The sequence below is a fragment of the Hibiscus syriacus genome, unplaced genomic scaffold, assembly GCF_006381635.1.
Source record: "Hibiscus syriacus cultivar Baekdansim isolate YM2019G1 unplaced genomic scaffold, ASM638163v2 tig00116962_pilon, whole genome shotgun sequence".
In the NCBI taxonomy this organism is placed as follows: domain Eukaryota; kingdom Viridiplantae; phylum Streptophyta; class Magnoliopsida; order Malvales; family Malvaceae; genus Hibiscus; species Hibiscus syriacus.
This window is the reverse complement of record NW_024063488.1, coordinates 7,459,739-7,473,200: the sequence shown is the minus strand read 5'-3', so window position 1 is coordinate 7,473,200 and position 13,462 is coordinate 7,459,739. Positions and strand designations below refer to the sequence as shown.

Below are 13,462 nucleotides of genomic sequence, written 5' to 3'. Positions count from 1 at the left end.
ATTATGCCCCGCTGCTTTAACGTTATCATTTCCCCCCAAACACCAATCCAAATTCATCAGTTTGTAATTTATAAAGGGCTGACGGAGGAGGAGAAGAAGCATACAGAGACAGAAGAAAGACCATGGGCGCGGCGTCAACCTGATTTCATCATGCGCTAATTTTTTAAAAAAAGGGTAATATAATCGCGGCCGTTAGTTTGCCAATACATGCAGCTCTGATCCTCGCAGCAAAATTGTTTCTTCCAGCTAACATTTTTCTTAAAAATATTAGTATTTTGTTTTCCTGGATCATTTGCTTCCCCCCACTTTGTAATGGGGGATACGGAGAGTTGCAGTAGTCGAGCGGTGGATTTCGCGCCCAGTCAGAGACGAAAGCAGAGGCAAAAGGTTGAAGTGTATAATGAAGTTCTTTGTCGACTCACGGACTTGAATATTGAGGAGTCAACCTTCCCTTCCTTTGAAGATGAACTTTGGGTTCATTTCTCTAGACTTCCTACGAGGTAACAATCGCCGAATCCCGTTTTGTGCATATCTTCATTTCTTTTCCCTCGCTTATTATTCGATGGATTTGATTTGCTGAGTGAAATTCAAGTTTTCATACTATATTTTTTTTTGTACAAAAAGAAAAGGAGAAATTGAATACATCAAATTAACTGTACGGACTGGAGTTTAATCATCAGTGAGGTTTCGTTCAGAGAAGAGTCTGTAATTTAACAGAGTTACTTGACTTTTAATTTTCTGTTCATGTTTTTTTCGTTGTTGTTGGTTTCTGACCTCCCAAACTGATCGTCAACGATAGCATGCTTTTCCCCTTATTTTGTCAAGAAATAGAAGTCAACTGTAATTTCCATTCACATACTCTTTTGGTGTTGATTTAATCAGTTAAAGGTGTACTTCATTTGTTCGTTTTAGGTATGCCTTTGATGTAAACGTGGAGAGGGCAGAAGATGTTCTTATGCACAAAAGATTACTTTTGAAGGCATGCAATCCTGCTAGCAGACCAGCTGTAGAAGTTCGGCTTGTGCAAGTATTTTTGCCAGATCTTCTCATTCATTCACTGATATTTGATGCTTGTTGATGAAAGGGTGGTCCAGTACTTATATGTTGATTGTTTTATCATGCCCCTTCGAAGGACTTATAATAATTTGCTCAGCCATCTTCATCTTTTCAAAATTTTCTCTTATACAGGTTCGTTCTGCGTCAGATAGAAACCAGCTCGAATCATTGCATATGAAGTATGCAAGAAAAGCTGATGCTCAGTGTTCAGATTATCCAAACAAAAAGAGGCAGGGTTATGTAAACATCAATTTTGTCTTCTTTCTTTTAAGGAATCAAAAATAGTCAATCTCTTACTTTTCCCTCTATTTTAGGGTTCATCCGCCACCTGCCTTTGGTACATCTTCGGATCTTGAGCTTGTGCATGAAGCTAAAAGAGTGATTAAAGATATGGAAGTTATACTTAATGCCAAACCAGTTCGCTACCGGTAAATACTTCTAAAACAGCTCTCCCCTGCTGGTTGCTATTTTTTGTGTTTGTTTGTGATCTGTGTTAAACTGTTCTCAACATATAGGTCTGTAAACCTACTAGCTAAGTGCAAAACTGTGTGTACCCTGATTCTCCATTCTTTTGGATATTTGGTGTTGTATGCTTTATTGTCAACGATGTCATTTATACTTCCTATCTAATATCATTTCCCCATCAACATGTTTTGGATTCTTACTGGTGAACAAAAGCTATAAGACTTTGAAAGTAAGTCTTTTCTATTTATTTCTGGAAGTCTGTATTTGAGTGTTTGTGAAATAATTTGTCTAATTCATGATTTGTTAGGCTGATGCATGAGATCACTATTTCAACATATGACAAACCAAAACTTCTAACACTGGTAGTCGATGTCTCCTACTTTCTCTAGTTGTATTAATATTTTTTGGAAACAATATATGGTCCGTAGTTATTTTTCAATTTACAATTTTAAGATATGTCATGTTGAAATTTCAGTTGACTTCTTTACTATCTGAACTTGAGTTGAACATACAAGAAGCACATGCTTTTTCCACAACAGATGGCTATTCCTTGGATGTGTTCGTTGTCGATGGTTGGGCTCTTGAAGTATTTACCCCTTTCTTATTTTCTGATATTATGTCTTTTAAGCTGCAGATCTATAGCACAATGATTGATTTCTGTCTCTCTGGTTTATCATCCGTCTTGAAGTTGTTTTTTTTTTATCTTACATCTTGCCCTGTTAGACATTTTCTTTTCTATATTGTGTGCCTCTCCATCAATTACTCATTGTGATTGACATTTTTATATTTATGATTTGTAGGATACCGAGCAACTCAAAAATGTATTGATAAAGAAGATATCCAAAATTGAGGTATGCTGAGCTGCTATTCTATCTTATAACTACAATAATCCGTTACTTTGATGTCACTTTCTCACTAATGGTGGAAAAGGATGGTTTGTTAATCAACATTTTTACATTACTTTTAACTTTTAAGGTAACTTTAAACCCAAGAAATTCTGCTGATCAGATTCTAAATCATCCAATTTTTAGTTTTTTAAAATGAAGTGAGTATTCTCTCCACTCCCAACCACAAAACTGAGAAAAACACCTGAAGCGAGTGGAAAATATTTTATTTTGTACTGATGTTTATCTTATGAAGTTGATGATTATTTTTATTGATAATGAAAAATTAACCGTGTTTTTATTTTTCAGTATTAGAAAATTTGGTGTACGTATGTGTTATTTGGTGCAATGAATGTTAGGTGATTTAATATTATCTTTCTCTTTCAGAGGATATGTCCTAATTTTCTGGGAAATTTTAACAAATTGAGTTTGTTCCTTTTCTATTATCTTTTTCTTTTGCTCCTACCTTTGCTTCTGTTATTTTGTCATTCCAACATATGTATTATTTCGTTAAAAGAAGCGGATAGTCGTTATTGAGGAAAAAGCTGAAATACCTTGTTTTTGTGATCTTCTACTCATGCATTGACCTCTCATAGTTTCAATTGCTTTGCAGAAACATTCCAGTTTAAAGTCTCATGCCATATATCATGTTAGGGAGCTAGAGCAAACTGGAAACAAACTTAACTCCAATCAAGTAAACATACATGATAGTGGAAATGATGTTTGGGAAATTGATACTAGCCTGTTGAAGTATGAAAGCAAATTGACTTCCAGCTCCTATGGTGATATGTGAGTTCTTTATCCTTAATGCCATACTCGGTTTGTGTATGATACTTGTAACTCATGTTGTGGCGCATGCAGGTATAAAGGTACTTTCTGTAGTCAAGTTGTAGCTATCAAAGTTCTTAGGACTGAGCATCTAAAGGAGAACCTCCTAAAGGAATTTACTCAAGAAGTTGATATCATGAGGTCTGTTTAATCACAGTTTGTAGTTACTGCAGGCATTCTTCATCTACTTTTCCTTAATATTACCTATTGTTGATGAGCTAATTAAATTTCCATTGGATTTCTTTTAGACAAGATAAACTATCATTTACACTCTACTATCATTAAATTTATTTTTTCTTTGGAATTTATAGGAAAATTCAGCACAAGAATGTTGTTCAATTCATCGGTGCATGTACCAGCCCTCCTAGCTTGTGCATTGTGACAGGTTTATTTCATGCTACTTTCTCTTTAGACCTTGTTGCTTGACTAGACATGTGGTTTTCATTTTCTTTTCCTAGTTTATTTTCAATTTTATATTCTTCTTTTTCCAGAGTTTATGTCTGGTGGAAGCATTTATGACCTTCTGCATAAACAAAAATCTGGTTTTAAGCTTCCATTCTTACTCAAGGTAGCAGTTGATGTTTCAAAGGGAATGAGCTACTTGCATCAGCAGAGTATAATGCATAGGGATCTGAAAGCTGCCAATCTTTTGATGGATGAAAATGGAGTAAGTGATGCACTTGGTAACTGTCGAGGTATTTTAAGTCACTAGTTTAAACAACTTGTGATTCTCTTGTGCATGATATAATTGGTCAATATTAATTATTTTAGTGTATAAAATTTATTATTAGATCATTTAGATGCTTTTTAGATAAAGAAAAGTTTATTTTTAGTAAAGGCTTTATGTTTACAATAAAAGTAGAAAATGAGTGACTATTTTATTAATGAAATGAGAAAATCGATAAAGCAGCTAATCTAGTAAATTGTCAAAAGTAAATTTCCACTTGTTTGCATTCAGATTATGTGTATGCTATATATATACCCACTGATTGAGCTGGCTGGTCCTTGATTTAAATCTTCCCTTACACCCTATTGATCTGTGTCACAGGTTGTCAAGGTATCTGATTTTGGTGTTGCCAGGGTGCAAGCTCAGCCAGGTGTGATGACTGCAGAAACTGGAATATATCATTGGATGGCTCCAGAGGTTGGTATTCTTGTATATTTCATTCTTTATTGGATATTTAACATTAGTACTTTGTAAAACGAATGCCTGCAATATTAGTCCATAACAAATGAAGCTTTTTAAAGCAAGTTCTAGCATGCAATCCACGAGATGCCTGCCCTAAATGGGCCTTTGTAAAATCATTTAATGGCCACTAAGGGCCGTTTAAATTGCTTTTCAGTGAATGCTTGATTAGATGAAGGATTTAAGGGATTGTTTGCTGTGGTGAAAATTGAAGGTTGGTGGGTGTCAAATCCAATAAATAATAATACTTGCTTTTTGAAATATAAAATTGTAGTAGCGATAAGCAAGGTCGAATCCACAGGGATTGGGTAGATTTATTTTAATGAAAATTAAAGCAAAGAAAAGGAGTTTTAAAATTGAGAAAGATAAAAAGAAAAGGCAATTATAATTAACTAAGAATTTAGAGAAATTAATATTAAGCAAATATCCAACTAAAGGTATAATTTCAGAATTGGTTCAGAGAATTGATCATAGATGCAATGATAAAATCTTCTACTTTTCACTAAATTGGTTATGGTTATTGAGAAGCTTTAACAACCTGTCTCTCCTTAGTTTCTCGATAATCAAGAGAGACTCTTTGATTATTTCCCTAGTTAATGAACAACCCTAGACAAGCTCTTAAGATTTAATCCATCAACAACATTAATCACTAGAGGGACCACCAATTCTAGCCAACGAATACACAAGCTCGATTCATTTAGACTAGGTTATATACCTTCATAACATAATCATAATCAACCATGTTACTTTACCACTAATATTAGAACGTTTAAACAATTACGGATTTAAAGTTCTAAATGGCAATTTATCAACTTGATAATTGAACAACGGATCATTTCCACAATCAATCAAGACAATAATTCTTAATAAAAACAGAAGATATATAAATAGAAAAGAAGTAAAAGAACAATGAAAATTATTTAGATCTCACAATCCTTGAAGAACCAAAGCTTCAATTATCCTCTAGTTGGAACAAAAGTATTTAGCTACTCATAATTGAAAGAAAACCAAAAGAAAATAAAGAAAACTTAATGTAAAACTTGATGTAAAACTAATGGCCCTATCTCCCCTTTTATAAGGATTTTCCTATTCTAGATAAAGAAGTTTCCCTTAAAGAAAATCCCATAAAAATGGGAGTTTTAAATGCCCTCATCTTTTTCTAAAGATATGAATAATTCAAAAGAGTCTTTTAGCCGTCATTAAACTCTTATTCCTTTGTAAATTCGTAACCCTAATTTAGGGTTGTACGGACTGGTAAGGTGCGCCCACGCCTTAACTGTAGACTTCTTCTGCGGTAGTTCAGGATGAATAAGCCGTGCCCACGCCTTACGCGAAAACCTCTTCTGGTCTTGCTAGCTTCTTGAATTCCGATTTTTCCTCCTTAATTCGGGGATTTTGTGAAGATCATGCTAATCATAAGATTTTGAACTTGTTTTATCCAAATCTTCAACCTAATCCACAAAATACGAAATATAATCAAAATCCATAATTTAATCAATTTTAGTTATTCAAATATGAGGAAAATATCATAGAATATATGTCTAATATGCATCTTATCAAAGGTCAACAACAGTTATGCTGCATTTTACCAGAGCATGAGTTGTGATTGTAAGAGGTGACGGTCTCGTTAACAAAAAGTGAACCTAAGTAGAATAGAACTAGGATAAAGGTTTGATTGAGTTATTTTTTGTTGGTGCAAATAGATTTGTTTTGGTTGATGACCTTGCAGATTTCTTTTCAGTTTTAAGATGATCTTATGTTTTTTTTTTTCTCATTTTTTTTCTATATAAAGGTTGTGGATCTTATGTTTCTTGCATTTATTCTTGTTTACAAGTATGGCATAAGCAGACCTTGAAACTCGGAGTTGATTACAGTTCATTCAGTACTACAAATAGGAGTTGCATAACTTATTCAGTTTTGTTTTAAACTATAACTATTTCATTGAGCAAGCACCTATGAATTTATGAGGGATGACACTTTTGATGACATTCCAGACCATGACTGTATTAATAATTAACATTATTTGCTTAAGCAGTTTCATGCAGCTCTCTGACATATTATCTACTCTTGGTCCATGGAAGGTGATTGAACACAAACCATATGATCACAAAGCTGACGTTTTCAGTTTCGGAGTTGTTCTATGGGAACTGCTTACTGGAAAGGTATTGTTTTTGGCTGTAAAGAAAGCAACTCTTTTTTTCATCTTTTCCCCTCTTTTTCCTGCTGAAGTTACTTGATTTTCATGTCAAGGTTTATTCTGGTTTATCTTTTCTTCTAGTAGTTTATGGTTTAGGTTAGGAAAAATCAATCTAATTTTTGTAACTGATGCCAGCTTCCATACGAGAATTTAACACCCTTACAAGCAGCGGTGGGCATAGTCCAGAAGGTATTCTTTTAGAAGATAGACCTTAGCAGAACTCGTTTGTTTTAGTGGCATGCATATCCATGTATATCCACTATCGTTGTATATATATATCGCTTGATTCACTTGCATAAAGTATTTGGAAATTCAGTTTGCTTATAAGATTTCTAGTTCATACCAGCATAATAGACTTGAAGCAAAAGAGAGCTTTCCTTGTGTGAATTTCAGGGTTTAAGGCCTGTTATTCCTACGCATACTCACCCAAATTTTGTGGAGCTGCTGGAGAGCTGCTGGCAACAGGATCCATCTCGTAGACCCGAATTCGCTGAAATTTCAAAAATGTTGGAAGACTTAGCCAGTAGATAGAGGGAGGTTGTAAGAGATCATCCTTTGCTTATGCTTTCCATTAAGAAATGTCCAATAACCTTGAAAATGGTTACAGACCAAGAAAAATGGGAGGAGTTGCAGAAGTTGAATCAATCTCCAAGAAAATTTGGAATGGCTTTTAGGTCAGGAATCCAGCCAAATGGCATTTGTAGCTTATATTATATGCATACTAATTTATTTTTCTTTCCATATGTGGACTTGAACTCAATATTTTCGAAGTAATGAACATCAAAGCTACATGGGACAGCTTATTATGCAATGGGTGAATATATCCTCTCTCGAGTATTTACACTTAAAAGGAGTTGCCATTGCTCAACTGCAGTTCATCAATGAAATGTTTTAAACCAAAGATTTGACAGTTTGCTTTTGCTGTTTCATATTCTATCCTTCAGTCCAACAATGGTTCTCCATTGTGATGATTGTTAAACCATTTTGAGTGCTTCTTGATGATTGACTAATGGTCACTCAGTAGAAGGTCATAAACAAGTACGCGACAGCTTGTTGCTCAAGCTCCATTGACTCCATTTGAAGAACGCTTTGTCAACTGGGAATAAAGGCGAGAAATTATAATATAAATATACAAGAAAATTATTTTAAAAAGCTGGTGAACTTAAAACACAACATTGAAATACATCTACACCAATACAAAAACTGTAGGCCTGTCATACAGCTCCACTCTGCATGAGAATTTCTGGCTGGACATGGGAATCTATGCTATACGCTTCATCGTTCCGTGTAAACACCTTATTTGACAGAATCCAGGAAGCCATTCTCAATCAATATGTCATTGAATGCTCTCTGGTCCACCCTTGCTCGATATAAATAGTGCCGAAAAAGAAGTAAGAGGATAATGTACACAAGATCGAGGAGTCACAAAGGACCAAGGGAGAAGCAGGAAGCTGGAAACAACAAAAAACCAGTATGGTTGAGAATGGTCCGAGAAATCAAAGGAGAATATCTAAGATGAAAATGAGGATATCCAATTTGATCACCTTCATAAGCTGAATGAAAAGAATATATCAGCTTGGAATATGAGGAGGAGGATTAATATGGTCAGCGGCGGACCCTTGACTACCCTGGATGAGCAGATACTCAACTCTGAGAATGATGATGAATCTTCAGTGAAGATTACAAACGAATGTCAAGCACACGAAGCAGCTAAGAAGATTTTACAGAATGTTGCTAAGCCAGATTCTCAGTAAAATTCTCTTTCTGTTGCTTCAATCTGTAACTGCTAATGTTCAAAGATACTGTCATGCTGATTAAATTAATGACATGAATCTCCTATCAGATGCATTTAGCTTACAGACATTATGTGCTTTATGGGTCGAGATGAAGCTTTAAAGGCATTGAATCTCTTCGGAGCAGGAATTGAAGAAGGAATCAGCAAGGCATCATTCAACAATTGGCTGGTAATTGGAGTATAAAACAAATTTTTGTCTTAATTTGTTTACAGAAGAACTAGAACACTTTTTTCCTCTTCAAGGTGAATGCATTCATATATTGAAAAGCACTCGAATTGTGTCCCTAAATGATACAAAAACTGCCGTGGATGAACTCCACAACATGTTGAACATCGTAGTAGCCATTATCATTGTCATAATTTGGCTCATCATACTCGGAATCCCTGTCACCCACTTCCTCGTTTGCATATAATAAGATCACTTCTGTTGGTGGAGTATTGGGAACACATGCAAGAAGACAGTGTTCGAAGCAATAATCTTTCTTACTTATAATGCATCCGTTTGATGTCGCTGACCGCTGCAATATGAATAGTGTGCAGGTAAGAAAACAACCCATACTTGTTTGTTTCCTTTTCCATTAATTCCAGGGCCAATCACTACTATTTACTAGCATTTGCCGTGTTGAGCCTCAGATGGTTAAAATGAATATATTAACCAGTGTTCTTAAGGTATGACTGCCAGAAGCTTGTTCATCCGAACAGTGTGTTCCTACTGGTAACTTCTACTGATGTCCAGACATGAGCAAAACAATTGAATTTTGCATCCATGTTTCAACTCCATCAGAGAAGATTGCCAACATGAAAGAAATAATTATTGGGTAAAAGCCTTTATTAAGATTTATCTTCTATCATTGTCAAAGTGTAAGCATTCCGGGCATATCGAGAGCAGAGGGCACACTGGCATAGTAACCGGTGGTGGCTGGGACAGGCGTAGAAGAGATGAACAAACTGAATATTTCTGTAACGTTGAAGCACAGCATGAACTTCCAAAACATGTTGCATAGAGGGCATTTGATCGAAGAAATGATGAAGTTACTTTAACATTGAATATAGGTTGCAATCTATGGATGTGTGAATATGAGAAATATGCCAACTTTGGTTCCTTCAAACCGGAGAGCTTGTGTTAACTAAGCTTTAAATCATAGAGGATTGAATAATGTCTGATAGAGTTCAACATATCTATAAGAGGCAAGTCATTGGTCTAATTATCTACACAAGATATCTGTGCTAGCTTCTCTGGCTAAACCTCTAGTAATTGGGTTTCTCAGTTTCCACACCCTGCCTCTGCTTCAGTCGGTCTTTGTACTCTTTCAATTCTCTCCGGTATCTTTCCTTGTCTTTCAATCCAATGTTCTGGTACACCTGCACTCGCATACATTAATGATCATACACAACATGTTTGTATTCATATTCGCAGCAAATTTATATGTATTGATTGAGTTATGTTTGTCATTTTTTGCAATTACCATCCTCTCTTCTGGGCCAAGACTGCTCCAAGACTCCCCAATCATTTTTGTGAACTCCCTCTCCCTGTTTGGATACAGTGATTTGAGCTTATAATGCTTTTCTGCAAAGAAAAAGTTATAACCACTCCTGTTGGGTTTTGGATAGCTGGGGTCTTCTGCCCTTCGGCTTCTCCTCCTCCTCCTGGAATGACGGCCACCACGAATGTGTTTGTATGGGACAATGGCATTGCTATATTCAGAAACGGGCTGTTGTTCCGGATGGTAAAGCACTCCGCTAAGAACCTCAGAACCCAACCTCACAGATATCAGATAACCACAATCGAACTTCCCTTCAATCGTTCCCGTAACTGAGAAACATGAGGTCCCTACAAAATCATATCAGGTATGGTTACCCAATGGCCATCATAGGAGCATGAAGTTACATGGACAGCAATCACATTACATGAATATTCAGTGTGCCATATCAGACAAAACAGTTCATATATATATAGATATATATACAAGTATTGAATAAGAGTTTAAACATGGTTAAAGATAATTAAAACTAGCCATTTAAACAATGTTAAATGTCAATATTAGATTTTGCTTCCAAGGGCAGTTAGGAGCGGATTTGAGCAAGAAATGCCTTCTAAAACCAAATGTTTGCTGAGGTTATGCGGTACCAGGCAATTGAAAACATCGTAATTAACCACACAAATAGAGACAGCTAAATATACATATTTGTTTCAGAATATATATATCATAAAGACCATGGCCACATATACCAGAAACATATGGATAAATTTAGCTGTATGAAACATAAGTTTTAGCCATCACTAATCTACAGATATTAATTTCCAAAATTTTGCGTTGTGTGGACAACACTGACTTTATCCTATTGGAAAATAAATAAAATGGAGAAATTAGAGGATTTTAAGAAAAAACAAAAAAGAAAAGCTACCTTCAACAAGTGGATCTGGGAATTCTTTTATGGGTTTAGGGGAATATTCCACGAGCGCTAGTTCAGGTCTGCATGAAGGTTCGTTAACTGGAGATGCAACTGCATGGACATCAAAATAAGAACATTATACCCGTACATGAATCGGCATAAAACCAGAAGGGAACAAACATAAGTAAGTCGAAGCAACAGTGTTATGCTACAGAAGAAATGGAAAACAAGGAAAATCCCATGCAATAAGCATAAGCCCAAAGAAACCAACAACCTGCTGGAGTAGTTAGAGGACCCTTCATCTTGAAGAAATGAACCTGCTCGTAATGGAAGAGAAGACTGAAATAGTGTTTCCTAAGAACAAAAGATGCACTTGTCGTCGTCGGAGAGAACCTGAAAACACTACCCACTTCCCTCCATTTCTTATCTGCAACAACCTACAAGGCCAAAATGATTGGTAGATGGGCATTTAGAGGAAAACCGAAGAGAAACATTAACAATAAAAAATGGTTAACCTTCTCGTAACCACCCCTTTTGGTAGCCTCTACATACAGAACGTGTAAATCTAACTCCTTTCCTCCAATCACAGGAATCCTTAAAAATAAAAAATAAAAACAATATATAATACAGAAACTGTCAAACAAAAGATTAACACGAGAGAAGCATGAAAAGATATCACATTTATGAAAAAAGCTGAAGGAGGTATCCGTGTATTTTCTTTTATAAGTTCAAAAATCCAATATATATATTAAGCAGTAGAGTTCCTTTCAAATGAGCCTAAGAGAAAGGTTGTGAAAGATGAGAATTACATAAACTTGGTGCCCATTATGAAATGAAACCGCCTAAGAGTATCCCAGAAAACAATAGGATCCTTAACAACTTCTTCATGAGAGGTAAGTGGGTCAGGGTATTCTTTCTTCTCAACAACCCCATTCCGACCCTTGGCTTTCCCGGCGGAAGACGGCATTATTTTGCTGGTGGCCTCATCCATTAACGGTGGCGGCTGGAGACGTACACGGTACACCCTTGGGAGGAATACTAGTCCTACTTTATGGAGGATAACGACAAATATTAAGGAATGAAAAAGAATATTTGGAAGATAAGATTGTAATTAAAGGGAGCAGAAAAGCTCGAATTAAAGGAACAAGGATTTTGGACGCTCGAGCAAGTAACGAGTACGCTACATCGTCTTTTTCTGGCATTTTGAAAAGCCAACCAATGAACAAAAAGGCTCCTAATGGTGGGTTATTTATTTACTACTGTCTATGTTCATTATGATCCACAGGCTTTGGCTTCCTTCCCTCTCTCTTCATCTCGTGTCATTCGAAGCCTGACATCTCTGCAGCCGAAAGTGCTTTTGATTTGTTATCCTGTTAATCGCTTTCTCAAAACGATGACATGCACTTGGGCTTCTTGTTCTGATGATTTCCTGAACATATCTTAGCGTACATCAGCTTGAAGATATCTGCCACAACAGACTTTTTTCTGGATTCCAGTTCTGTAGTGCTGCAGCGTACGCTTTAGATGGGGTTAAAAGAGCCACATCTCAATCGTAGACTTAATACTTATTATCATTGTCTCAGAAGCTCCAACCTTTTTAAACTTGCTTCTTGATATATGGTCAGATTGCTTTATACTTGGATGCTACTACTACTGGGTCATCTATATATCCGTTGATTTTTGAAGACGTGCAGTTGAAACATATCTCAGTCTTCCAAATGTAAGCTAGACTTTGTGGTTACAATAGCTGTCTGGAAAATTAAAAAAGTGGGCAACCTTTTTCAACTATCGTAATCATACTCGTAAATATGCTGTGGCTTTCAAGACCATGGGAAACTGGGCAGTTGAATATCCACGACTATTCATTGCTTCATTGAAACCTTAATAAAATATGTACACAATTTCGCCTTCTTCTGTCACATTAATAAAATAGTATAGTTTGAATTACAAAATCTTTACTGGGAATTGCAGGACTTTACCCCGAAGGGGAGCCCTTCCAGAAATTCTCCAAGGCCAGGGACTAGCCCAGGCCTAAGAGGGAGTTTGGAAATAGTTTTCAACCAGCAATAGACGCGCCTCGGTTAGAACCTCATGAGCTACGTCATTGCCCCAAGCGCAAAGATGCTGAAGCCCATCTCGCCGTTGTCATTTTATAATACTTGGGAACCATCACCATCATATTCTCAAATGATGTGGCGTACGAGAAAAGTACCTTCCTGTTCAACACTCTTTTACACCAACTATATTAGAACAATAAAGATGTTGAGTTATTTAATAAACCCGCTGCTCTTTGTACAGATTCCCTCTCAAAAGAGTTCCACTAAACAACCATGACTAATCATCTATTATATTCTCTGAATCAGATCAAGAACATCTCTTGGCAGTGTATGTTGACTGAAGAAGTATTTCAAATTGGGTTAGTTGACTGAACTGAAATCTATTATTGGTTGGGCCACTTGAAATGGCACTTTCAATTTTCAGGGACAGATTAAGCCCAGCACCCCCCCCCCACAAAGGAAGAGCCTGGGTTTGTCTCTAATGTCCCAAGGATTTTATACAAATTTAAAGGCCTAATATAGTTGGGATAAAATATGCATCTTTTATGTACTCCATCTCAAAGATTATCACCATCTTTATAACATTTTTCTCATTTCACT

General features: G+C 36.1%; 2 protein-coding genes and 1 non-coding gene across 3 annotated transcripts; 1 reads left to right on the top strand and 2 right to left on the bottom strand.

Moving 5' to 3' along the window:
- Nucleotides 1-258: 258 nt before the first annotated feature.
- LOC120190090 (serine/threonine-protein kinase STY46-like) lies at nt 259-7,423 on the top strand. Its single transcript, XM_039193219.1, has 15 exons — nt 259-500; nt 913-1,027; nt 1,189-1,286; nt 1,371-1,484; nt 1,829-1,883; nt 1,997-2,107; nt 2,322-2,372; nt 3,019-3,194; nt 3,267-3,374; nt 3,545-3,618; nt 3,725-3,900; nt 4,282-4,377; nt 6,501-6,581; nt 6,752-6,805; nt 7,010-7,423. The coding sequence occupies exons 1-15, from the start codon at nt 313-315 to the stop codon at nt 7,145-7,147; spliced, it is 1,635 nt and encodes a 544-aa protein (XP_039049150.1). The 5' UTR covers nt 259-312; the 3' UTR covers nt 7,148-7,423.
- A 2,200-nt stretch (nt 7,424-9,623) lies between these two features.
- Nucleotides 9,624-11,809, bottom strand: LOC120190367 (high mobility group B protein 9-like). Its single transcript, XM_039193452.1, has 6 exons — nt 11,615-11,809; nt 11,321-11,399; nt 11,080-11,242; nt 10,818-10,916; nt 9,878-10,242; nt 9,624-9,773 (listed from the first exon to the last, which is right to left on the bottom strand). The coding sequence occupies exons 1-6, from the start codon at nt 11,794-11,796 to the stop codon at nt 9,660-9,662; spliced, it is 1,002 nt and encodes a 333-aa protein (XP_039049383.1). The 5' UTR covers nt 11,797-11,809; the 3' UTR covers nt 9,624-9,659.
- Nucleotides 11,810-12,776: 967 nt separating this feature from the next.
- LOC120190797 lies at nt 12,777-12,928 on the bottom strand. Its single transcript, XR_005522642.1, has one exon. It is a non-coding gene; the product is annotated as a U4 spliceosomal RNA (small nuclear RNA).
- Nucleotides 12,929-13,462: the final 534 nt, after the last annotated feature.

What these genes read in the sequence shown, in the direction of transcription:
- LOC120190090 (XM_039193219.1), top strand. Translation starts at nt 313, where the DNA reads ATGGGGGATACGGAGAGTTGCAGTAGTCGAGCGGTGGATTTCGCGCCC. An exon ending in TCGATGGTTGGGCTCTTGAA is followed by an intron (nt 2,108 to 2,321) that starts GTATTTACCCCT and finishes TATGATTTGTAG; the next exon opens with GATACCGAGCAACTCAAAAA. An exon ending in GGGAACTGCTTACTGGAAAG is followed by an intron (nt 6,582 to 6,751) that starts GTATTGTTTTTG and finishes AACTGATGCCAG; the next exon opens with CTTCCATACGAGAATTTAAC.
- LOC120190367 (XM_039193452.1), bottom strand. Translation starts at nt 11,796, where the DNA reads ATGGATGAGGCCACCAGCAAAATAATGCCGTCTTCCGCCGGGAAAGCC. An exon ending in TCCTCTAACTACTCCAGCAG is followed by an intron (nt 10,917 to 11,079) that starts GTTGTTGGTTTC and finishes ATGTCCATGCAG; the next exon opens with TTGCATCTCCAGTTAACGAA. An exon ending in TTGGCCCAGAAGAGAGGATG is followed by an intron (nt 9,774 to 9,877) that starts GTAATTGCAAAA and finishes ATGCGAGTGCAG; the next exon opens with GTGTACCAGAACATTGGATT.